Raw genomic sequence first — 26833 nt, 5'->3', positions numbered from 1 at the left:
ACCTCCAATATAGCATTATGTTTTCAGGTTATTGTGAATACCAATGTTTTCTTATAGCAATTCCCAAGTAAGAGGAAACTATAAAACAGGCAAATCTCAGTGTTTTGTGTTCTAAAATGGTTTGAGCTAAGAATATCATTAGCCTAGCAAACTATTGTACAGCTGTGAATAGTAACACAATCCTGTCCAAACTCTCTATTCTTAATACTGGTTCTGAAATAACATGGCAAGTCATGAGCTCATATGATTTAAGGTGGATTATTCCTTGGGCCTCTGCAGGGATGAAAGTTTGTGATTAATACATTGTACCTCATAGATAGATAAGAGACTATTTAAAGAGGTATTGGGAAGTGAGCAGAGGGCATTTTTTTTTTACAGTCATCAGCCACTGGCCGCACATCACTATTACACGTAGCAATGCGTGCCTGGCGGCCGGAATTTAGACTCTTGTTAATCGTTGTATATAGCTTGCTAATGAGATCTAATAACAACTGTATAAAAGTAAAAATCCTGGCTGCCCTGTTATATTTGCAGACTGCCTTTAAATCTTGGCATTGGAGCAATCGATGGCGTCATGACCTAGTAATGTAATATTATAGTAGACCCTTTAGTGATCATAGGTTGCATTCCTATAAACTGATGCAATTTATAACAGGTATAATAAGGGTATGCTAAATATAAATATGCAACATCGGACTAAGAACATATCTGAAAACCTTCCCACTACAAAGTCAAAATAAATTGTAGATTTTGCTTATACTTTAAGTTCTATAAACAATCTGTTCAAGGACTTCATTTTTACTTTGAAGACATTGGGGTTCGAAAAACCATGGTCAGGCCAAGTCTTAATATTCATGTTTTTATCAGAAATAATGTAGGCCACAATATAGCTACGGGTTAAATATAGCCTGTCTGCGTTAGTATTCAGAGAAGTCAACCTTTAATAACAAGAAGCTATGCACCGGTTCATCGTGTAAGCTTGTGAAAGTGGTTTGTCAGCAGATTTGTCTTGTTTCCCCCTGAGGCATTAGTTTTCCATTTATACCAAGGACTCTTATTGGTTGTTCTATTGGTTGTATCTGATTTGCTGTGCAAATAACTAATCAAAATCATTGGTACAAGACAAGTGAAGCATACAGCGTCTGAGCTTTAATGAGTCCGATGTACATTAAGCATTCACTGCTTGTGCAGATGAAATGGCTTTTCTACAATTTTATTAATTATTAATGGCACAGCGAGACACCTTCATCCTGTTACTTTCTTCTACTCAAGAGAATTCGAAAATACATCCCAGACTCAGCACACCACGTCAAAGTACTTTAGCGCAGTGAGAGAACACATTCTAAAAGCGGGGTGCTTGGTTCTGGAAAGACATAGTTCATGCCTGCACTTTTTGTGATTTTTTTTATTTTTATTTATGGTACTTTTGTTGTGGGAAAATAAGGTACAGGAAATAAATGTAAAGAAAAATGTGTTTTTCATTACAGAGAACATCTATCTGCTCCAACCATAAGGGCAATCTATGCATTTGATTGCCTGGCAGCTGACACTAGTACACACGCCACACACACTTATCCAATTACTGTGAGCTTGCAAAGGACTGGAGGTGCACAGGTCGCTTCATGTGTTTGGTCTCTTTTTTGAAAAACGAAAAGACCAAATATCGGCCAGAGGGAGCATTGACCGCAGTTTGAAAAAAAGGGAGACACCTAGTGGTCGCATGTTTAAGGTTCATTTGAACATAGAAAACATTAAAAGGGGGGGGGGGGGGACACATTTATATTACAAAGCTACCTGCAATCACAACTATTACTGATTTATTAAAAAAATCTGTGCTTATTTAAACCTCTACGGGCTTGCAGCAGGAGTAAGAGCAGTGTGCCTTGAATGACACAAAAAGTTCTTGCTGCGTGCGCTCCTCTAAGTTTCATACAGCCAACATACTATGAGTGAAGCCTTTTTCTGTAAACTACACTGCAGTTTGTCAAATCTGTGGGAGTCCTCTACAACATAGTCTTGTCGAATTGAACTATACAGTATATCAACATCTCTACTAGCTGCATACACTAGCATAGCAACGCTAAAGTACTCAATAGTATTTACAGATGTGCCCAAATCTTTACTATCCACTTTAAGTCTTGTACCTTAACATCCTATATGTTGTGCATGAGGCCATCAATAAATTCAGAAGTTCCAAGTAATCTGGTTGTATCTTGTTACTTGTTATTGTATTAGTCGTTCAGAATGCAAATCAGAAAGTAATTATTTTTTTTTACAATCTGAACATCCTGATGCCTGAATTAAACAGTGTAAGGCCCCGTTCCCACTGAGCAAAACTAGCGGTATTCCGCGGCGGACAATTTCGTTAGCCTCCCGCTTATAATGGGAGTCTATAGGAGGTGCACGCTCCTGCTCTGTCCGCGCTGAAGAATGAACATGTTCATTCTTCAGCGCAGACAGGGCAGGAGCGCATGCCTCCCATAGACTCCCTTTATGAGCAGGAGGCTAACGGCATTCCGCTAGTTTTGCTCATTGGGAACGGGGCCTAAGTGTAAAAGTGTTTGCATTTTTTTGTTTTTATAAAAAACTGCCAGATTGCTGAATTTACATAAAAACAAGACAGTCACAGGTTTGATGTATCTTTGACTTGAAAAACAGAGTACACAAATGAACAGAACTGCAGCAGTGGTGGTAATAATTTTGCTACTTAATAATAATAATAATAATAATAATAATAATAATAATAATAATACTAATATTTGATGACATATGGGTTGTTATTATTATGGCCAGTTCACACAGAGCAAAAGCGGCGTAATTCCATTGACATTCATTATAAGAAAAACAGATCAAAAGAGATACATTTTTTTTTCTTTTTTTAGCGTACACAAAGACATGAAGCCTTGATGCAGTAGTAAGTGCAAGGAAAAAAGCACTTTATGTGCATTTGATGTAATAGGTGTATATTGGTGTTTTGTATAACTTTTTTTGGGGGGGGGGGGCATGCAATACAATACTTAAATAAAATTTTTTGTCATACTTCTCCTTTAAAAGTGACCATTTAAAAGCGGATACGTTAAGTGGACTGCAAAAAAGCAGTATAAACCCAGTCTTAATTGTATTCTTATTTATTTATTTATTTATTTATTTTTTAGAAAAAATTAATTTATTTGAAATGTAGACTTGGGAAGATAGTTCAAGCTAACTCCCAAAAGCCTAGTACAAAATAATGATAAAGCAAATCTCTCCTCATTGTGAATAATATAGCATGATTTCCTGTGGACTCTACCTAGTTCACAGATTGCATGATTATTATAAATTCTTCCATCCTGCTAGAGCTCAGTCTACATGGACTCTCATGTGGCTATGCGGGAAGTGCAGCTATCAATCTGTGCAGTACCGAATTCACACCTGACCAGTTTCATTACTGTGCCTTTCAGATTTATTAAATTTGCCATAGCAGATTGCCTGTAACAGGAAGAATCAGGCCATAGTTATTAAAAGTGACAACAGCACAGTAAATTTCATTATGCAAACATAATTATGTTTAGTGACAACAAAGCTAATTATTAATTCACTTGGCCTCCCAGCAGTCTGTGCAGTTTGGATGTGTGTAATAGTTATTACAGGCAGAGATGCACCGTGCAGATGTCTGCCCATCATCACACAGCAAGCAGGGCCCAATACCACTTATATTTAGGAACATAGGGAAGCAATATAGTCATTCATTGCCTTACACATCTCCATCTTGTAGGTAGCCTAAGGATGGCGCTAATCTCTACTAACACAAATATCTCGCCTGCTATTTCTGACCAATAATTTCAGCTTTCTGTACAAAGTGTAGAAAAATATTGGCCCAGATTGAGAAATCAGCCTGAAACCCAAACTCTCTGGTTTTGCCCATAGCCGCCAATCACAGTTCATCTTCCATATCTTCATGGTCACTTGTATAATGAGATTTGAGATGTAACCGGATGCTAGGGGCAAAACCTGACAGTTTTGGTTTCAGGCAGATTGATCAATCTGGACCATTGAAATGAAATTCATAGAGAGAACTAAGACTATGTTCACATCTGTTTAGTGAATTCTGTTTTTCTGTTCTGTCATGGGAGCCATAAAAAATCAAATCTAGGCTGTCACAGATCTGTCACATGGTGTACACCTGCAGCACCCGCTGGTCGCTACTGACTTATCAGGCTTCATCAGCTTCTCCCATGTTGTTCACAAGGTTTGAACAAAAGCAGCTCATGCTGCTCATATAGGGAGAATTATAATGGCAATAGGGAACTATCAAGATCAAAGCACTTGGGAGGGATTTTTCAATGTCCTGTGTTTGTTTTTCTGCTTAAAAGGGTTATCCAGTATTCGAAAAACCAAAGCTACTTTCTTGCAAAACAGCATCACCCATGTCCCCAGGTTGTGTGTGGTATTACAATTCTTCTCCATTCACTTCAATGGAACTGAACAGCAAAACACATACCTAAACTAAGGACAGGAAAGGAGTAGTTTCTGGAAGAAAGCAGTCATGTTTTTCTAAGATGGATAACCCCTTTAAGGTGTCTATACACATTACATTAAAAGGAAACTAACAGCAGGTTAGAAGACTGAAAGCTGCTGTATTTTTCCATAGCATACAGGGTGCTGAGATTAAAGGCAATTCTCTTACCTTCAGTGCATTCTCTACCTTCATTAGACTCTCTTAACCCCTTAAGGTCAAAGCCAATTTTCGTTTTTGCGCTTTTGCTTTTACCACTTTATGTTTAAAAGGCCATAGCACTTGCATTTTTTTCACCTAGAGACCCACATGAGCCCTTATTTTTTGCGACACCAATTGTATTTTGCAATGACAGGCTTTATTTTTTTCATAAAATATGCAGTGAAACTGGAAAAAATCATTTGCACTGTCAAATTGAAAAAACAAAAAGGAGTTTGTTTTCATTTCAGGGAGTTTTGTGTTTACATCATTCACCCTATGGTAAAACTGACCTGATTCTTATATCGCTTTTATTTTTTGGTCTATGTGGCTGTGTCAGGTGTAATTTTTTGTGCCATGGTCTGTACTTTCTATCTGTACCTTGTTTGCATATATGCGACTTTTTGATCGCTTTTTATTAATTTTTTTCTGGATTTGATACGACCAAAAATGCACAATTTTGCACTTAAGAAATTTTTTGGCACTTAAGCCATTTACTGTGAGGGATCAGGAATGTTATAATTTAATATTTTGGGTAATTACGCATGCGGCAATACCAAATATGTTTGTTTAATTGTTTATTTATATTTATAAAATGGGAAAAGGTGGGTGATTTGGACTTTTATTAGGGGAGGGGATTTTTTATTAATAAAAAAACATTTTTACTTTAACTAAAAGTTCCCTGGGGGACTTTTATATACACAGCACTGATCTCTGATAGAGCTCAATGCTCAATGATCAGTCAGATTGGTAATACATTGCTCTGGCCTGCTGCAGATCAGAGCAATGTATTGCAGAGCCAGGATCAGCGTCATTGCTGAGGCCCGGCCCTGCCAGAAGAATGGATCTCACCCCCCATCAGCTAATGGAGGTGCACCCCGGCGGGACCCCTCTCTGAACTCCCCTCGCACCGCCATTACATACCAGGTACATCATGAGACGTGAAGGTGTTAATATTTAAATAAGGTGGTTTGGTGTACTGGAGTTGGGATTACAGCTACGATCCTCTCCCTCCCTCCTTTATCCATTATTCATCCAGTGCTCTGTAGTGATGGACACCAGAGTGATTTATAATCAAAAGGGGGCAGCTGGCTGGTGGGGTGGATCAGTGCACCGAGGGTGGTAATACGTGGTCTTTATAAGTTTTAGCCGACCACAAACAATCTTTTGGGAGAGAATATTCTCAGAATGTTCTTGTTATATCTCCAGAATTGAGTTGCTATTGTGAGAATAAAGTCACTGTGAAACCCTGCCCTTAAAGCAAATGTAACAGGTTCCATTGATTCTAATGGAGCTGAGTCATAGAGAGGAGTGGGATTAATCCCAATGGGAGGATTCCAGGCTCGTGCCTAGGAATATACTGGCATCCTCGTGCCGGCATTAATCTATTCATGGTAAAAACAAAAAAGTGATGTACCACTGCCACATTTGCTTTATCTGCTGTTTGGCTTCTGTAGCTTTCATGTATTGCAATACAATGCGAGCTGCTCAATGGCACTCTGGACTAAAGTTGGCCATACACCTTCAGTAACTGATGGAAGAATGACATCCAGTCATCAGTTATGTCTTCTGCCCGCATGTTCTCCCCACACACAAAAATGTTTGACATGGCCGAGCATTCCTGTGTTCTCTATCGGGAGAGGAGGGGTAAGCTTAAGTGAGAGCACTTTCACTACGGCTTATCTCTCTCTGAACAAAAGGACCTTCTGTGATGTTCCATCACCCCTGACCACTATCACCACCGACATCATCTCTCAGTGGTTGTTTGGGAGAGCCCCATACACCTTAGATTGGCCCGAAAGCCAATGCTATCTAATCTATCCCCATGCTATTACTGAGCAGGAAGTACTGAGCAGATTGACATACAGTATATCTTTTTGGGGAAAGATTCAGTATAATTTGTAACATGTTGACTGAAATCCCTAATCATTCGGTGTTAAGGAGTTCAGTGGGCGGTGTCACACAATGGACTGGATTGGATTTTAATCAATATATTACATGTTAGGGTAGCTCCACATGTACCGGATGCGCAGCGGATTTCACTCTGTGAGTTAGCAGCAAAATTCATTGCGAATCCTGGTAGAGTGAAGTTCAATGGGGTTACATACCCGCAGCGGTATTTTCATTCTGCTGCGAATATGTAACCCAGCCCCTGTAAACTCCTACCCCCCCCCCCCCCCACACACACACACACACAAAACAGTGTAAGTTACCTGCTTGGTGCTGCGGCTGCATGTGAGACTCCTGCCGGTCCCGCTCAGCCAATCAGTTCTGCCGTGATCATGCTGCGAGTATGTAAAAACATTAAACGTCACACTACCAGGATTCGCAGCGGATATTGTTGCAAACTAGAAGCGTGAAATCCGCTCCGAATCCGGTATGTGTGAAGCTACCCTTATACTGAATCTTTTCCCATAAAGATATACAGAAATGCCTTGTATTACGAGCATAATTTGTTCCTGGACCATCCTTGTAATCCAACTCCACTCTTAAACCAAAGCAAAATTTCCCATAGGAAATCATTGAAATGCAGACAATTGGTTCCACACCTCAAAAATTATGATTTTATACTCTGAATAACATGTAAAACAAATGAAACAAACATTTATAAACAGCTGAATATGTGATATTATAAATTACTGTACAGTATAGCAATCAGCATGTGGAGTATAATGTATAGTAAGTGCATAACCCTGATAACACTGCCGCAGTTTGTAGATACAGGATGGAACTGCAGATCCCCATAATGCAGTAGTGTAGTACAACAGGCTAGCATAGAGAAGTGTTCCGGGCCACCGCCGCGACCTCCTCCTGCCCCATGCAGCCGCCGGCGTCCCTGTGCAGGGACCCGGCGCTGCTGCTAGTTCGGCCCCTGGGGGCGCCTCACCTCTCCTCCGCTCCTGTCTCCGTCTGTGCCGGCCGGCGCGCGCGGCCCCGCCTCCTAGGGCGCGCGCGCGCCGGCTGTCTCAGATTTAAAGGGCCAGTCCGCCCTTAATTGGTTAATTGCACCTATCACTCCCTATAAATCCCAGCATGCCCTGTCCCTTGGGTTGGAGCCTCTACATGCTTCCCATAGCGTTTGGCCCAGCTCCCTAGTCCTTGTTCCTGATTCCTGTCCGCTACCTGGTCCCTACTCCTTGTTCCTGGTTCCTGCTCCCCTGTCACACCATTGCTCCTGTGTTCAGCCTGTCACCTGCGGTTACGCCTGCAGACCTCTGCCAGCACCATCTCCTGCCTACTGCTCCTGCCACGCCTCGCCTGCCGTCACTAGCAACCAAGCCAGGGGTAGCGACCTGGGGGTCGCCTGCCGCAGCAAGTCCATCCCGCCTTGCGGCGGGCTCTGGTGAAAACCAGCGGCCCCTTAGACTCCACTCCCTGGTGAGGTTAGTGCCATCGCTGGTGACAGTCCAGTGGATCCACTACTCCAGGCGTTACAGTAGGCTCCAACCATGGATCCCGGCGAGGTGCCTGATATCCGTGACATAGCCCGAGTGGTCGCCCAGCAAGCGCAACAAATCCAGCAACAGTCGCAGCAGATCCAGCAACTCACTGCCGCCTTACAGCAGCATACTACAGCCCAGCGCACACCACCTCCTGCTGCTTTTTCTACACTTCGACTGGCTCTCCCAAGCAAATACGCTGGTGACTCCAAGTTGTGCAGAGGATTCCTGACTCAGTGCACCATGCATATTGAACTTTTAAGTAGTCAGTTTGCCACCGAGTGCTCTAAAGTGGCTTTCATCATCAGCCTATTGGAAGGAAGAGCTCTGGCCTGGGCCACACCACTGTGGGACCGTGATGATCCTGTGGCTGCTAATCTCCGAATTTTCCTGGCCGAGTTCCGCTCTGTCTTTGAGGAACCTGCCCGTGCCTCTTCAGCTGAAACTGCTCTCCTCAACCTCTCTCAAGGGAGCTCCTCTGTTGGTGACTACGCCATCCAGTTCCGCACCCTGGCGGCAGAATTAGACTGGAATGAGGCCTCTCTAATAGCCACCTTCAAGAGGGGTCTGTCCAGTCGGGTGAGAGACGTGCTTTCCGCCCGAGACCTACCTACCTCCCTGAACGAACTCATCCTACTGGCCACCAGGGTCGATACTCGTTTTTCTGAGAGGGAGGAGGAGGTCTGGCATGAACGGCGACTAGGCCTGTCCCGTCGCCATCACCAGCTGGCGCCGGTCTTCCAGTATCCTGACGTTCCGGAGTCCCAGTCGACTCCTGAGATTCCTATGCAGGTGGAACGGGCTCACCTGACGCCTGATGAAAGACTTCGTCGCCTGGAGCTGAATCTCTGCCTCTACTGCGGTGGTTCGGATCACTTTTGGCTGAGATGTCCCCAACGTCCTCAAGAGTCCGGGAAACTCCAGCACCTAGGTCCGGTGGGAGAGGTCTCCCTGAGTGTGAATGCCACCTCTCCAAGTTTGTCTGTGCCAGTTTCCATCCAGACACCCTCAGGACAAACTCACCAAACTACTGCCTTTCTCGATTCTGGGTCAGCAGGCAATTTTATTGCAGCTACATTGGTCCAGAGATGGCGGCTACCCGTGACCCCACTGGCCAGACCCCTGTCTATCTCCTCGGTCACGGGCGAGATTCTTACCGACCATGTGCACTACCAGACCGCACCTCTAGTCCTCCAGGTGGGCACTTCACATCTGGAAAAGATCTCCTTCTACGTCCTGCCCCATTCTTCTTCCACCATCCTCCTGGGACTCCCTTGGCTGCAATTACATGCCCCTAAACTGGACTGGATAACCGGGAAGATTCTCAGTTGGGGTCAGGACTGTTCCAACCAGTGTCTGAGGTCACCTCAGCCTAAGCGTTCTATGTTGTCACCCGAGCCCGCCAAGCCTTTGTCCGGCCTACCGGCGGAATACCAAGATTTGCCTGATGCCGCCTTCTGCAGGCAAGAAAGAGGGGGAGGCCAAAGGGGGGGGGTACTGTCACGGCCGCGGCGGCGTCCCGTGTTCCGGGCCACCGCCGCGACCTCCTCCTGCCCCATGCAGCCGCCGGCGTCCCTGTGCAGGGACCCGGCGCTGCTGCTAGTTCGGCCCCTGGGGGCGCCTCACCTCTCCTCCGCTCCTGTCTCCGTCTGTGCCGGCCGGCGCGCGCGTCCCCGCCTCCGAGGGCGCGCGCGCGCCGGCTGTCTCAGATTTAAAGGGCCAGTCCGCCCTTAATTGGTTAATTGCACCTATCACTCCCTATAAATCCCAGCATGCCCTGTCCCTTGGGTTGGAGCCTCTACATGCTTCCCATAGCGTTTGGCCCAGCTCCCTAGTCCTTGTTCCTGATTCCTGTCCGCTACCTGGTCCCTACTCCTTGTTCCTGGTTCCTGCTCCCCTGTCACACCATTGCTCCTGTGTTCAGCCTGTCACCTGCGGTTACGCCTGCAGACCTCTGCCAGCACCATCTCCTGCCTACTGCTCCTGCCACGCCTCGCCTGCCGTCACTAGCAACCAAGCCAGGGGTAGCGACCTGGGGGTCGCCTGCCGCAGCAAGTCCATCCCGCCTTGCGGCGGGCTCTGGTGAAAACCAGCGGCCCCTTAGACTCTGCTCCCTGGTGAGGTTAGTGCCATCGCTGGTGACGGTCCAGTGGATCCACTACTCCAGGCGTTACATGCTGTCAGAGGTCTGTGTGGTCACATGACAGCAGTGGGGAAGGGGTGTGTGTTCAGCATGGACCAATCAGGACTGTCAGAGGCTGCAGGGAGCATAAAGAAATGAGCAGGGCATATGTGGGCACATACATGCAGCGCTCTCTGTCTGGGGAGAAAGGGGTTACAACTATGAAGAGAAAACCTCCACAGTCCTGTCCCCTGATGTAAGCCCCAGCCTGAAGTGGATCTGCTATGCTTTGGAAGGTGAGGGAGACTTCCCAGGTCAGAGTACAGGGCTGTAGACCCCGCTATGCAGACCATGCCCCTCCCGCACTCGCGCTCCCACCCAGTACAGGGAGCTCTTAAACCAAAACAATGCTCTTAAACCAAGTCACAATTTTGAAAAATTGTAAGCTCTTAAACCAAAACGCTCTTAAACCAAGTTACTCTTAAACCAAGGTACCACCGTATATCAATTTGCTCAGCTCTTCCTGCTCTATAACATGATGCTTATATAACATGATGCCAATGTGACGGGTTGCCTTTAAGTTTCTCGTCTTTTGACAGTTCAATCTGCAGCCATTTCCTGAATGTCAATCTTTGATTTACGATAATGTTTATGATATTTTATTAGACTATATCTTAGATCAGAAGGTGTAAGGCACAGAAAATGTTTGGTTAAAACCAGTTACAAATTTTTTACATGCACCACAAAAAAAAAGTTTAAAAGTCCCCACAGCCATCAGATATACTAGATTTAGCTATCTCATATTGTATTTAAACAGTCATATATTTAACCCCCAGCATTTGGTTTAACCATTTATAGTTGCTTTTTTGGTTTAGCTACAGAAACTACAGCATTTTTTGTTAAAGAGAAATAAATTAGAGAAATAATTAGAGGGAACTGCACTCGTTGATGAGGAAAATGTTTCCCATGAACATAGTATTTTACTAGTAGGAGTGATTATCCTTGACCAGAGCCATTAAATAGGACACGTTACAATTAAATTAAATGACCTAAGACTATTTTATAGGTCACTAAATGACTGCCGCATGGATGGCGCTCACAGAACAGAAGGGCGGGAAATAGGCTGGGGAACACATTCTCTATTCTAAATGTTAGACTCCTAAATTTCAGTATGAAAGTAACAAGATTAAAATCTTAACCCGTGATTCTGGAATAAAACCTAGATAGCTTTTAAATAATGCTCTGGGTATTCTGAAACATCCTTGTCCTATTGATAAGCTGCATATTTCTACAGATGTAACGGGTGCATTCACACGTACAGATCTGAAGTACAGATCTTCAGCAGATCTGCAGCAGATTTGATGGCCCAGAATTGATCTGCTTTGAATCTGCAGCTTCAAATCTGTGCCATCAAATCTGCTGCAGATCTGCTGCAGATCCTGTACGTGTGAATGCACCCTTAGGGCCCTTTTACACAGAAAGATTATCTGACAGATTATCTGCCAAAGATTTGAAGCCAAAGCCAGGAATGGATTTGAAAAGAGGAGAAATCTCAGGCTTTCATGTATGACCTGATCTCTGTTTATAGTCTGTTCCTGGTTTTGGCTTTAAATCTTTGGCAGATAATCTGTCAGATAATCTTTCTGTGTAAAAGGGCCGTTAGGCTATGTATAGACTTTGTACAGGGTGGAACACTGCCTATTCTTGTATGGGATCCCGGCCAGAGCGTATACACATCGTATACGCTCCGGCCGGGATCCCATACGCCGCCGCAGAGAACTGACATGTCAGTTTTCTGCGGCCGCAATTTACTGAATTGCGGCCGTAGAAACCCATGCCAGTTCACACAATGAAGCAAGCGGCTCCAGCTGCTTGCTTCATTGTGCGCTATGGGAAGTTCTGATGCGGGCGCGCACTGATGCGCCCGCATCAGAACACTGCAGCCGGAAAGATCATCCGGCCGGTACTTAAGTCACGGACACGGAACGGCCAGTCTCTTACGTTGTGGGAACATAGCCTAAGGGTAGCTTCACACGTACCGTATCGCACCTGATTTTCTGCTGTGGATCCGCAGCGGATTTGATTAAATGAATGAACACAGCATCAAATCTGCACCATCAAATCTGCAGCAGATCCGCAGATTTAATGCTGTGTTCATTTATTTAGTCAAATCTGCTGTGGTTCCGCAGCAGAAAATCTGGTGCGATACGGTACGTGTGAAGCTACCCTAAAAGGGTATTCCAGTCAGAAGCATTTACCAACTATCCACCGATTCAGCAGTCTTTAAAGTTGTTATCCAGCGCAACAAAAACATGGCCACTTTTGCATCACTCTTGTCTCCACATTGGGTGGGGTTTGAAACTCAGTTCCACTGAAGTAAATGGAGCTTAATTGCAAACCGCACCTGACCTGGAGGCAAGAGAGGGGGAAAAGAGGCCATGTTTTTGTAGCGCTGGATAACCCCATTAACTGACAGCCTTCCCCAGGTGAGGACCACCTACTACACACTGTATCAATCTGCTCAGCATCTCCTGCTCTATAACAGGGTGTTTTCAGATCAGACTTCCTTTTAAAGGGATTCTCCAGATTTCTTCAAATCAAAATTGTTGAAATGAACACAGGATCAAAAGTAAATCGGAGTGACAAACTCCCCCTAATATCCCTACTTAGCCAAACAAATGGTAATATATAGATTTATATTGTAATAGAAGAAAAGAATAACATTTTAGTGAAATCTCTGACAAAAAGACCTAATAAAACTCTATATTTAACATAATTAGCTCCATAAAATGATTACTATTGTAAAGACATTGTTGCTGACAATCCCTTTCTGTGAAGACTGTGAGGGTATTATTCCATAAAATGATTTCTCAGTTTTGCAGTTGATTCTTACATCATAGTGACATGTCTGGCTGACAGCTTAAGTGAATGGGTTTATGTAAAATCCATCCTCCCCACTCCTCCTTCTCCTGAATTATCATACATTTATACTTGATTTACACCAGATAATCAGCACCTTTTATTTCAGCCTTACCACTTTCTCTATGCTCATCATCTCGGTAACAGTTTGGCCTTCTCTTTATGCAGGAAATACAATAAGGCTACCTCGGCTCCTATTGAGAGACATGCACGGCGGTGATTAATCAGCCCAGTGCCAGAAAAGGGGTTGCATACCATTAACCCTTGTCAAAGAGGCAGCTGTACAGTCTTCCATTCTAGCTGCCTACTGCCATGCACCCAATGGAAAGCCATGCTTTGTAAATTTAACAATTTAGTTCGCTGATGCGGGACATGAAAACAGTAAGATTTGTTAAAGGGCTCTAAACTTTTTCTGCTTTTTAAAAAAAAACTCAGGATGCAATATTGGCTATATATTAACAGAGGAATATCCACAAGTTGATCGTTCATTATGTTTTGTTGACTTACATAGATACCAACATTTTTCTATTCAGTGGCAGCAGCCAGATTAGCGGATTTCTGCGACAGGAGGTACAACCATATTGGGGATCTCTTTTAAAATGGCTGCTGAGAAACAGATTTTCTTCTGTAATAATTACATAAGCTGTGTTACAAATCAGAGCAATTCTCCAAGATGGGGATGAGAGTGTCCATATGATACGAGCATAATGGATGAGTAAAAGTGTGAACCTCAGAAACCTGACAAGTATCATATGTTTGCAGTGGACCTCTTTCATCAGAATTGCATAGTTTACAGAACATACATGAACCTACTATAATGGGCCCCCACATATCAAGAGAACAGATAAGGCAGTTACCACCCACTGTGTCAAAGTGAAGACTGAGTGGTCATGTAGTTGTGCGTGCATCTGGCTCTTTTCCCATTCTCTCTATGAGATTTACAAAAACCATTTAGGCTTACTTAGGGTCCTATTACACGAAGCGATTTTTAGCGATTAACGATTGCAAACAAGATTGTTTATCGTTAACTTGAAATCGTTCACCATATTACACAGAGCGATGGTCGTTATTGCGATCGTTACTATAATCGTTTATTCCTTCTAATCCCAGCAAAGCAATGAACAATGTGCAATTACACTGAACGATTAGTGAACAAATGTAGAACTTGAGCGAACAAATATGGAATTACAGCGAACGATTAACTATAATTTTAGGTTCAGATCTAAATCAATAATCAACGACATATGAACGATTTTTCCATCGTTGCCTGAAATTACACAGAACGATTATTGTTTAATTCGAACGATATAAAGATTTTTCGCACAATAATCGTCCCATGTAATAGGGCCCTTACATTTGAGCTCTCTGCCTGTTTGTTATTATTATTATTATTATTTCAATAGGTCAGATTTTTTCTCAGTTCATGTCCATTCTGTGTGCCTTTTATTTTTGAATGATTTTAAAAAAACGTAGCGTGCACAATACAAAAGAGAATGCACGTACAAAACATTCCTTTGTAGTGCATGGTGATGGATGGAAACAGAAAGGTGTTCCGATTCAATCTGTTTTGTTAGGATCTGTTTATTTACATGAACAGATTTCTTCAAAACAGATGACACAACGCCAATGTAAACCCAGGCTTAGGCCATGTTCACATGCTGTAAAACAGTGGCCGTTCTGTCTGAGATGTTCAACCCGGTTGGTACTGCAGTACCAGCCAGGTTAATGTCACTTCTATTTAATTGGAATGCGGGCACATTAGGGTGTGCCAACGCTCCAATTAGCCATAGCAGACAACGTAAAGTACGGAGCTGTACAGTACTTTACGTTGTCTGCACATTGTCTATTCAATAATTAGCGTCCGCACAATATAGACATGTCAGACAGTGTGTATACACAGTGTGTATACACTCCGGACGGAATTCCATAGTAGTGAATGCAATCGGCTGCTTAGTCCAAATTCACACATCATGCATGTTCACTGTATATGCCAGGAAAATTCCTGTTATGGTAAAAATACTCATAGCCCCCCCCCCCCCCCCCAAGTGCCACAAGTATCTTATTTTTACTACTATAGGTTTACATTATTGTTTGCTGCATAGTATGGAATAGGGCACTATACAGTACCCATTTTAAAGGTGTTATCCAGAAGGTTATGGGAGAGATTTTTCAAAGGGTGTAAATTTTAGACTGGTGTAAACTGCCCACAGCAACCAATCACAACTCAGCTTCCAGCTCTGGTGAAAGGGAAGAGGAGCTGTGATTGGTTGCTGTGGGGGGTTTACACCAGTCTAAAATTTACACCCTTTGATAAATCTCCCCCTATGTGTTGTATTGCAACTCTGCGCAATTCACTGCAATGTAAAGGAACTGCAATACTACACCGAAACTAAGGACATGTGTGGTGCTGTTTTTGGAACAAAGCAGCCATGGATAACCCCTTTAAGGCTATGCTCACACTACGTATATGTCCGGCCGTAGTTCGTACGTGGCTGGACACGTGCGGCTGAAACTACGGCCGTGGGAAAAATAGACATGCGGCCGGATTGCGAACATGTGGGCGAACCGCGGACATACGCCCGTAGTACAGTTATGCTTCCTAGCTTGTTTCGAAGTGATCTGAAACAGGTCATTTACTTGGAAATCTTCGCCCAGCCCAATAAAACACACAGAACCTTTTTAATCTAAAATCAAGTTCAGTTTGGCTGAAATAAGTACTTTGTACGGGACCGCATTGGAATCCATGGCCGTGAGTTGGAACAGTTCCGGACGCAAACAATGGTCTTGTTCATTTTTAACGGCCATAGGCTCATACGTAGTGTGCATTGTGCGGCCGGAAATCGTATAATTCCAAGCGTACGCATCAACCTCAAAACTACGGGCGTATATTTGCGGTTCGCACTACGGCCGGAAATATACATAGTGTGAACATAGCCTAAGATGGGAATTGGTATCACAAATTTTACAACGTAGGATCTGTCATAGGTAAACATCAGTCGTAGATGTTGGGGAGGCCCCCAGCATGTACTTTAAAATGAGTGTAGTGAGACGCAGTGTGAAAATAGCCTTTACAGGTCTTTTACATATATTTGTTATTATTTGGACTATATTTTCAACTAGCTCTTCCCCAAAGTAGATTGGGTCGAACTGCTGCATAATCTCCACGTCAAGTCTTAGGCTGGGTTCAGACTATGTATATTTGAGGCTGTATTTGGTCCTCATAGCAACCAAAACCAGGAGTGGATTGAAAACACAGAAAGGCTCTGTTCACATTATGTTGTAATTGAGTGGATGGCCGCCATATAACGGTAAATAACTTCCATTATTTCAATACAACAGCAAAATAACAGCACATATTTGCCATTAAATGACGGCCATCCACTCAATTACAACATTATGTGAACAGAGCCTTTCTGTGTTTTCAATCTACTCCTGGTTTTGGTTGCTATACAGCCTCAAATATACGTAGTGTGAACATAGCCTTAATGTGTTCTGCTATCATAGCGCCATGTACATTTATTACACCAAACTCTATTAAAAAAAATATATAGGACTGTTTTTGAGCCAATATGTTGAGAATGCTGCCAGTCTTGAAAGGGGGCAATATAACATACTTGGAAAATGTATGACTTTTGGCCAAATAACATTATTGCTCAGCTGCTCCCCATGGAAATATATGGAAGTTGCTAGCTGCCAATGTATCTCTTTCAAGTGTGCTCATGTGTCACGGCAGTATGCCTGAACTCACCCCAAGGTTAGCATGTTCCTTACAGGCTGCTGAGACTAATCCTGATTGTAACAAATGGCTCCACCACTAAGCGCTCCATTACCTGGCTCTGGGCATTTTCCTGTCCAATCTGCTATATACCCTGTCTTCAAGGAGCAGTAATGGAGTGCAGTGCACATCACTCAGCACCAACCAGAAGTGTGGTCTCATTGCATTATACACACTTACATTTCAATTATTCTGTAGCCCACGAAAAACTATTAAGAGTGCATATCTACCTTTATTGGTGCTATATATATTCTATCTGTAATGACAGATTTGTATTTATATCAGTGCCTTCTCGCAAAGTGATTCTAAAAACGAAATAATCATGTCTAACAACAAAAGCTTCACATCAGTATAACACGTCTACAGAAATTTTCCATAGTAATATTGATAAATAATATTTGTATAAACCTCACAGTCTGATAGCAGAACCTGGTAGACTAAACAGGAATAACACTACACAGACAATACTTATCTCTTTCTACCAAAAACTTCCCCATTACAATCCGCAGACTTACACAGGGTCATTCTCTCATTAAAAGCAAGTTCTTCAGCCTCTGCACTGTAAGATATGTGCTCTATGCTAAAAGACAACATAACGCAGCAGGCAATTCATATCTATAAACCTGGTTGGCCTTACTCTTCAATACTCTATATCATAAGAAATAATAACTCACCTATTGTAAGCTAAGCATATTCAGTCGCCTCTGAGATCAATGTCCTATTTAAATTCACTCAGCATGTGGCCTTCTGCTCAACTATAGTCCCAGAACTACTTAGTGATGTCTCATATTCCTATGCTTTATAATAGGGTGTACATTATTACACAAGTAAATGGGAAAAAAATAGTTAATCAACATTTGTGGATGCTAAATGAAAAAAATTCGAACAGTGATAGACTATCATTTGGAAGACACTAACTAGAATCACATCTATCGGACAGCTCCCTAATACTAAAAAGGCTTGATGTCCCATACATTTCATATAAACCTTTATTACCTAAGCAGACAAGTTGTACACATAAACAATACAAAAACCATCATGAAGCAATGATTTAAGAGCGTTTTTTGGATGCAATATACTATGCAAACTATTTAAGTAACAACAGCCATAAAACTTAGGACGGCACATCGGTTGGCCATTTAGAGGGGTTGCACCTAGGAGGAACACAAAACTGCCTTACATGTGTCCAGACATTACCAAATAATTACAATGAAATGAGCGGCACACAGACTTCTCAATTAGAATAAGGCAATCTAATGCACTATGGGCACAATTTCCTTCCCATGGTGACACGCTTATCAGAATGCTTAATTAACAAAAGGTGAAGCATATAATAGGCTTCAAAGATCACACTACAATCCACTGATTCAGAAAGCCACAAGTCAAATATATCAATGTGTCACTTTATACATGTACCACTTAACACTCACATATGCCATGTAGAACACATCAGCTTGTACCATCATATCCCATGTAGAACACATCAGCTTCTACAACATTCACATATCCCATGTAGAACACATCAGCTTGTACAACACTCACATATCCCATGTAGAACACATCAGCGTGTACCATTATAACCCATGTAGAACACATCAGCCTGTATCATCATATCCCATGTAGAACACATCAGCTTGTACCATTATATCCCATGTAGAACACATCAGTTTGTACCATCATATCCCATGTAGAACACATCAGTTTGTACCATCATATACCATGTAGAACACATCAGCTTGTACAACACTCACATATCCCATGTAGAACACATCAGCGTGTACCATTATAACCCATGTAGAACACATCAGCCTGTATCATCATATCCCATGTAGAACACATCAGCCCGTACCATCATATCCCATGTAGAACACATCAGCTTGTACCATCATATCCCATGTAGAACACATCAGCTTGTACCATCATATCCCATGTAGAACACATCAGCTTCTACAACACTCACATATCCCATGTAGAACACATCAGCTTCTACAACACTCACATATCCCATGTAGAACACATCAGCTTGTACAACACTCACATATCCCATGTAGAACACATCAGCTTGTACAACACTCACATATCCCATGTAGAACACATCAGCTTGTACAACACTCACATATCCCATGTAGAACACATCAGCTTGTACCATCATATCCCATGTAGAACACATCAGCTTGTACAACACTCACATATCCCATGTAGAACACATCAGCTTCTACCATCATATCCCATGTAGAACACATCAGCTTGTACCATCATATCCCATGTAGAACACATCAGCTTCTACAACACTCACATATCCCATGTAGAACACATCAGCTTCTACAACACTCACATATCCCATGTAGAACACACCAGCTTCTACAACACTTACATATACCATGTAGAACACATCAGCTTCTACAACACTCACATATCCCATGTAGAACACATCAGCTTGTACCATCATATCCCATGTAGAACACATCAGCTTCTACAACACTCACATATCCCATGTAGAACACATCAGCTTCTACAACACTCACATATCCCATGTAGAACACATCAGCTTCTACAACACTCACATATGCCATGTAGAACACATCAGCTTCTACAACACTCACATATGCCATGTAGAACACATCAGCTTCTACAACACTCACATATCCCATGTAAAACACATCAGCTTCTACAACACTCACATATGCCATGTAGAACACATCAGCTTCTACAACACTCACATATCCCATGTAGAACACATCAGCTTCTACAACACTCACATATGCCATGTAGAACACATCAGCTTGTACAACACTCACATATCCCATGTAGAACACATCAGCTTGTACCATCATATCCGATGTAGAACACAACAGCTTGTACCATCATATCCCATGTAGAACACATCAACTTGTACCATCATATCCCATGTAGAACACAACAGCTTGTACCATCATATCCCATGTAGAACACAACAGCTTGTACCATCATATCCCATGTAGAACACATCAACTTGTACCATCATATCCCATGTAGAACACATCAGCCTGTACCATCATATCCCATGTAGAACACAGCAGCTTGTACCATCATATCCCATGTAGAACACATCAGCCTGTACCATCATATCCCATGTAGAACACATCAGCCTGTACCATCATATGCCATGTAGAACACATCAGCCCGTACCATCATATACCATGTAGAACACATCAGCTCGTACCATCATATCCCGTGTAGAACACATCAGCCTGTACCATCATATCACATGTAGAACACATCAGCTTGTACCATCATATCCCATGTAGAACACATCAGCCTGTACCATCATATACCATGTAGAACACATCAGCTTGTACCATCATATCCCATGTAGAACACATCAGCCTGTACCATCATATACCATGTAGAACACATCAGCATGTACAACACTCACATATCCCATGTAGAACACATCAGCTTGTACCATCATATACCATGTAGAACACATCAGCTTCTACAACACTCACATATCCCATGTAGAACACATCAGCTTGTACCATCATATCCCATGTAGAACACATCAGCTTCTACAACACTCACATATGCCATGTAGAACACATCAGCTTGTACCATCATATCCCATGTAGAACACATCAGCTTGTACAACACTCACATATGCCATGTAGAACACATCAGCTTCTACAACACTCACATATCCCATGTAGAACACATCAGCTTGTACCATTATATCCCATGTAGAACACATCAGCTTCTACAACACTCATATATGCCATGTAGAACACATCAGCTTGTACCATCATATCCCATGTAGAACACAGCAGCTTCTACAACACTCATATATACCATGTAGAACACATCAGCCTGTACCATCATATCCCATGTAGAACACATCAGCCTGTACCATCATATCCCATGTAGAACACATCAGCCCGTACCATCATATCCCATGTAGAACACATCAGCTTGTACCATCATATCCCATGTAGAACACATCAGCCTGTACCATCATATACCATGTAGAACACATCAGCTTGTACAACACTCACATATCCCATGTAGAACACATCAGCCTGTACCATCATATACCATGTAGAACACATCAGCTTCTACAACACTCACATATCCCATGTAGAACACATCAGCTTGTACCATCATATCCCATGTAGAACACATCAGCTTCTACAACACTCACATATGCCATGTAGAACACATCAGCTTCTACAACACTCACATATGCCATGTAGAACACATCAGCTTGTACAACACTCACATATCCCATGTAGAACACATCAGCTTGTACAACACTCACATATGCCATGTAGAACACATCAGCTTCTACAACACTCACATATCCCATGTAGAACACATCAGCTTGTACCATCATATCCCATGTAGAACACATCAGCTTCTACAACACTCACATATGCCATGTAGAACACATCAGCTTGTACCATCATATCCCATGTAGAACACATCAGCTTGTACAACACTCACATATGCCATGTAGAACACATCAGCTTCTACAACACTCACATATCCCATGTAGAACACATCAGCTTCTACAACACTCACTTATCCCATGTAGAACACATCAGCTTGTACCATCATATCTCATGTAGAACACATCAGCTTCTACAACACTCACATATGCCATGTAGAACACATCAGCTTGTACCATCATATCCCATGTAGAACACATCAGCTTGTACAACACTCACATATGCCATGTAGAACACATCAGCTTGTACAACACTCACATATGCCATGTAGAACACATCAGCTTGTACCATCATATCCCATGTAGAACACATCAGCTTCTACAACACTCACATATGCCATGTAGAACACATCAGCTTCTACAACACTCACATATGCCATGTAGAACACATCAGCTTGTACAACACTCACATATGCCATGTAGAACACATCAGCTTGTACCATCATATCCCATGTAGAACACATCAGCTTGTACAACACTCACATATGCCATGTAGAACACATCAGCTTCTACAACACTCACATATGCCATGTAGAACACATCAGCTTGTACAACACTCACATATCCCATGTAGAACACATCAGCTAGTACAACACTCACATATCCCATGTAGAACACATCAGCTTCTACAACACTCACTTATCCCATGTAGAACACATCAGCTTCTACAACACTCACATATCCCATGTAGAACACATCAGCTTGTACCATCATATCCCATGTAGAACACATCAGCTTGTACAACACTCACATATCCCATGTAGAACACATCAACTTGTACCATCATATCCCATGTAGAACACATCAGCTTGTACAACACTCACATATCCCATGTAGAACACATCAGCTTGTACCATCATATCCCATGTAGAACACATCAGCTTGTACAACACTCACATATCCCATGTAGAACACATCAACTTGTACCATCATATCCCATGTAGAACACATCAGCTTCTACAACACTCACATATGCCATGTAGAACACATCAGCTTGTACCATCATATCCCATGTAGAACACATCAGCTTGTACAACACTCACATATCCCATGTAGAACACATCAGCTTCTACAACACTCACTTATCCCATGTAGAACACATCAGCTTCTACAACACTCACATATCCCATGTAGAACACATCAGCTTGTACCATCATATCCCATGTAGAACACATCAGCTTGTACAACACTCACATATCCCATGTAGAACACATCAACTTGTACCATCATATCCCATGTAGAACACATCAGCTTCTACAACACTCACATATGCCATGTAGAACACATCAGCTTGTACCATCATATCCCATGTAGAACACATCAGCTTGTACAACACTCACATATGCCATGTAGAACACATCAGCTTCTACAACACTCACATATGCCATGTAGAACACATCAGCTTCTACAACACTCACATATCCCATGTAGAACACATCAGCTTCTACAACACTCACATATCCCATGTAGAACACATCAGCTTCTACAACACTCACATATCCCATGTAGAACACATCAGCTTGTACAACACTCACATATGCCATGTAGAACACATCAGCTTCTACAACACTCACATATCCCATGTAGAACACATCAGCTTCTACAACACTCACATATCCCATGTAGAACACATCAGCTTCTACAACACTCACATATCCCATGTAGAACACATCAGCTTGTACAACACTCACATATGCCATGTAGAACACATCAGCTTGTAGCATCATATCCCATGTAAAACACATCAGCTTGTACCATTGTATACCATTCTTTTCCAACATTGGGACAATATTTACCTCCATCATTATTTAAAGAGTCAATGTAGAATAGTTTAACCCTTTCCAGTTTCCATACCACTATATATGACAATGACATCTACTGTATAAGTACAGGAATGTTTAAGCTGGAGCATAGGCATAAAAATATATCACGCCATAGTAAAAAAAATTGTAACACATGATGCTATGACAACTATTTTTTTGTTGTAAACTTTTATGTACTTGACAGCATTGTAGAATGTTTTATGTCTATATGGCAAAACTCTGTACATAGGAAAAGTTCTGCAACTTTCCAGCATACTTTATATCTCAATCCCTGACCGTTATTTAGAACACCTGTTTGTGCTGCAAGCCTGTTATTCTCAACTTTTAAATGCATACAATGGTGCCCAGTCCAAGCAATGCAAACAGCCTGGACACCAGAGCGATACATTGCAGCAAACGCGTATGTATTTATCTCACACAGCATTGCTGGGGCTGGATACAACAGATAGACTAGCCACTGTATGTTAACGATTGCTGCCTTTTAAATATATAGTGGTTTTCGTTCACTGACAGCAAACTGCCATCTTCAAACTGGGTAGAATTAGAAAGTTGTAAAACTTTTCACTTCTATAGCCTACACAGGATATGATTATTTACATAATGCCAAAAAATCTTGCAAAAAGTGATTGACCAAAGGGTCACCAATACAATAAGGTGCCAAATGTCTCAACAACATATGTGTATATGACACAAGTATATAGAATACTGAAGAAGAATATTGTGACAATGGAAACATGTTTGTATTTCAGCTTCAGAGGGAATTATTCATATATGGAATGTCATAAGTGATGGAAGGTGATGGACAGGGATATTATTATTAATAATAATAATAATAATAATAGTAGTAGTGAAATAAGAGCAGATCACCTATAAAATATTAAGTGACTGAAGAAATCATCCAACATCAAAGTAGCCATAGACATCCCATAAGTCCATCTCATGGTGCAACTTAGTACTTGTACCCCCAGTGCCCAGTACTGTATATGCCAGCCCCGGTGCCCAGTACTGTATATGCCAGCCACGGTGCCCAGCACTGTATATGCTAACCCCGGTGCCCAGCACTGTATATGCCAGCCCAGATGCCCAGCACTGTATACGCCAGCCCCGGTGCCCAGCACTGTATACGCCAGCCCCGGTGCCCAGCACTGTATACGCCATCCCCGGTGCCCAGCACTGTATACACCAGCCCCGGTGCCCAACACGGTATATGCCAGCCCCGGTGCCCAGCACGGTGTACGCCAGCGCCGGGGCCCAGCACAGTATACGCCAGCCCCGGTGCCCAGCACTGTATATGCCAGCCCCGGTGCCCAGCACAGTATACACCAGCCCCGGTGCCCAGCACAGTATACGCCATCCCCGGTGCCCAGCACTGTATACGCCAGCCCCGGTGCCCAGCACTGTATATGCCAGCCCCGGTGCCCAGCACTGTATACGCCAGCCCCGGTGCCCAGCACTGTATACGCCAGCCCCGGTGCCCAGCACTGTATATGCCAGCCCCGATGCCCAGCACTGTATATGCCAGCCCCGGTGCCCAGCACTGTATATGCCAGCCCCAGTGCCCAGCACTGTATATGCCAGCCCCGGTGCCCAGCACTGTATATGCCAGCCCCGGTGCCCAGCACTGTATATGCCAGCCCCTGTGCCCAGCACTGTATATGCCAGCCCCGGTGCCCAGCACTGTATATGCCAGCCCCGGTGCCCAGCCTGGCAGGAGATGACGGGACAGGGTGGCGTCTCTCTTACCTGGGTGTAACATACTTTGGAAATAGAAGATGACCAAGACGAAGGATCCTAAGCAGGTGACCAGCACCATCCTGCAGATGCGGTTCATCCTCATCACCTCCATCAGCGCCTGCTTCATGGCGATGTCCTGCCTGCGCCTCCTGCTCTAGGGTGTGGATGTCGCACTGGTGGAGGGACCTGGGGCACAGGTCTGCACAGAAGAAGCAATGCGGGCACTGGCTGCTACAGGCTGCTACAGGCTGCCCCGCTCACACATTGGCATCAGCAGCTGCTCATCCAGGGAGATGCTCCTGCATCACTACACCGGTCCCGGCTATAGTCTCCTGTCTGTCTATATAACGCAGCAGCCTCCTGTGATGGGATCCTTGTATGTGCTGCCTGTCTGCACGGATAGAGCGGGATGGAGGAGAGAGGGATGAGGGCAGCTGCCAGGCTGTCTGTACACCGGCCGGGGCTGCTCTGACAGCGACCAATGGATGAGGCAAGCCTGACACCACATCTGGCTCCTCCTTCTTTTGTTTGCTGCTAACCAAATCTATCGTCAGCACTGCCACCTGGTGTCACACAGAGGGAATTACACGTCAGCAGCCAGATTCTGTCCCTGCGATGGATACATACTTGGTGCTCATTGTAGCCTGTCTATCCACTGTCAGGGATGGTGTGGGACAGTCCCAGATCACAGTCCCTGCCTGCCAGTCCCAGGACGCCTGCCCCATGTCCTGCCGGCCACTCACCATGCTATACACTCTAAGTGGGCTTGTCATGCCTTCAGCAATATGTCAACGTAAAATCTACATTCTGTTATGTTAATCTGATTTGTAAATGTTCACAGTGATTTATAACTTGTATATGTTGTGTTAGAGCCCCCTCTAGCGTCCATTTGCATATACTGCAGGTAGTTTTCATATATTCTGTCTGATCCATCTGGGTTACCTTACTTGTACAATGTGACCCCTTTGATGATGTCACATCTCACTGTATCCAGCTACTTCCTTTTTTCCTCCCATGAGGTACTGGGAAGAGAACTTCACATGTAGCTTATCTACTGCCATCCTCTATTTTCCAAGCCTGAATTAGCATCGCTTGTAAGTAAGATAAGTTATCCAGCATGGCAGTTTGTATATCCCTCTATATTGTTAGCATTACATGCCCTCAGTGTATTTGCTGTTAGCAGCTTTAGCACATGCTTTCCACACACATGCTGCAGCTCACCATCTGCATCTCTACATGTCTCCATGTTAGTGGATGGTCATCCCTGTGCTGCATAGTGTAGTATATACGTAACCTGTATGGTTTACACATGTTATGCCATGTTACTTGCATTTGCTGTATCTGTGTGTATTGCCACATGTCTGTCCATATTAGGGATGCACGATGCACCGAAATATCGATACTACTATCGATATTTCGGGCAAAAAAACGGTTCGATACCAAGATTTCCTGGTATCGAAACTTTTAAGTTAAGCTGAGAACACGGTGGGTGGCTAGCTGAGCGCCGGCCGTGTTCTCTATGTGCCTCCCCCTGCCCCCTGCAGTCTCCTCCTCTGCTCTCCCTCCCTCCGCTCCCATTGGCGCCAATTTCAAATAGCCGGCACTTAGCTATTGCTAGTGCCGGCTATTTAAGTATATAGATGCCGCTGTCACACTGACAGCGGCATCTGACCCCTCCTGAGCCCGCTCCATATACAGTGGGGGTCGGCTACTGAGTGTAACAGACCCCCGCTGCTGGTGTCTCTCTGATAACAGAGTCTGGCTCAGCCAGACTCTGTTATCAGAGATATGATTTATGCAGAGGAGCCGGAGCTGCACGGAGGAGAGCGGCTGGAGAGGGAGAGCGG

The 26833-nt window shown here is 43.4% G+C and overlaps 1 protein-coding gene across 2 annotated transcripts in view; it reads right to left on the bottom strand.

Annotated features, from left to right (window-relative positions):
• The window catches only part of CHST11 (carbohydrate sulfotransferase 11), a 138941-nt gene extending 113506 nt beyond the window's left edge, over positions 1-25435 (bottom strand). Inside the window, exon 1 of one of the 2 annotated variants that reach the window (XM_069955632.1) lies at positions 24996-25435. In XM_069955632.1, the coding sequence (XP_069811733.1) occupies positions 24996-25113 (118 nt within the window). In that variant the 5' untranslated portion in view covers positions 25114-25435. The remainder of the gene's footprint in view (positions 1-24995) is intronic. The other variant, XM_069955633.1, reaches the window with a different exon arrangement.
• Positions 25436-26833: the final 1398 nt, after the last annotated feature.

This window comes from Dendropsophus ebraccatus, chromosome 1 (genome assembly GCF_027789765.1).
Source record: "Dendropsophus ebraccatus isolate aDenEbr1 chromosome 1, aDenEbr1.pat, whole genome shotgun sequence".
Taxonomy (NCBI): domain Eukaryota; kingdom Metazoa; phylum Chordata; class Amphibia; order Anura; family Hylidae; genus Dendropsophus; species Dendropsophus ebraccatus.
The sequence above is the reverse complement of the archived record's forward strand: the minus strand, read 5'-3'. Positions and strand labels throughout refer to the sequence as shown.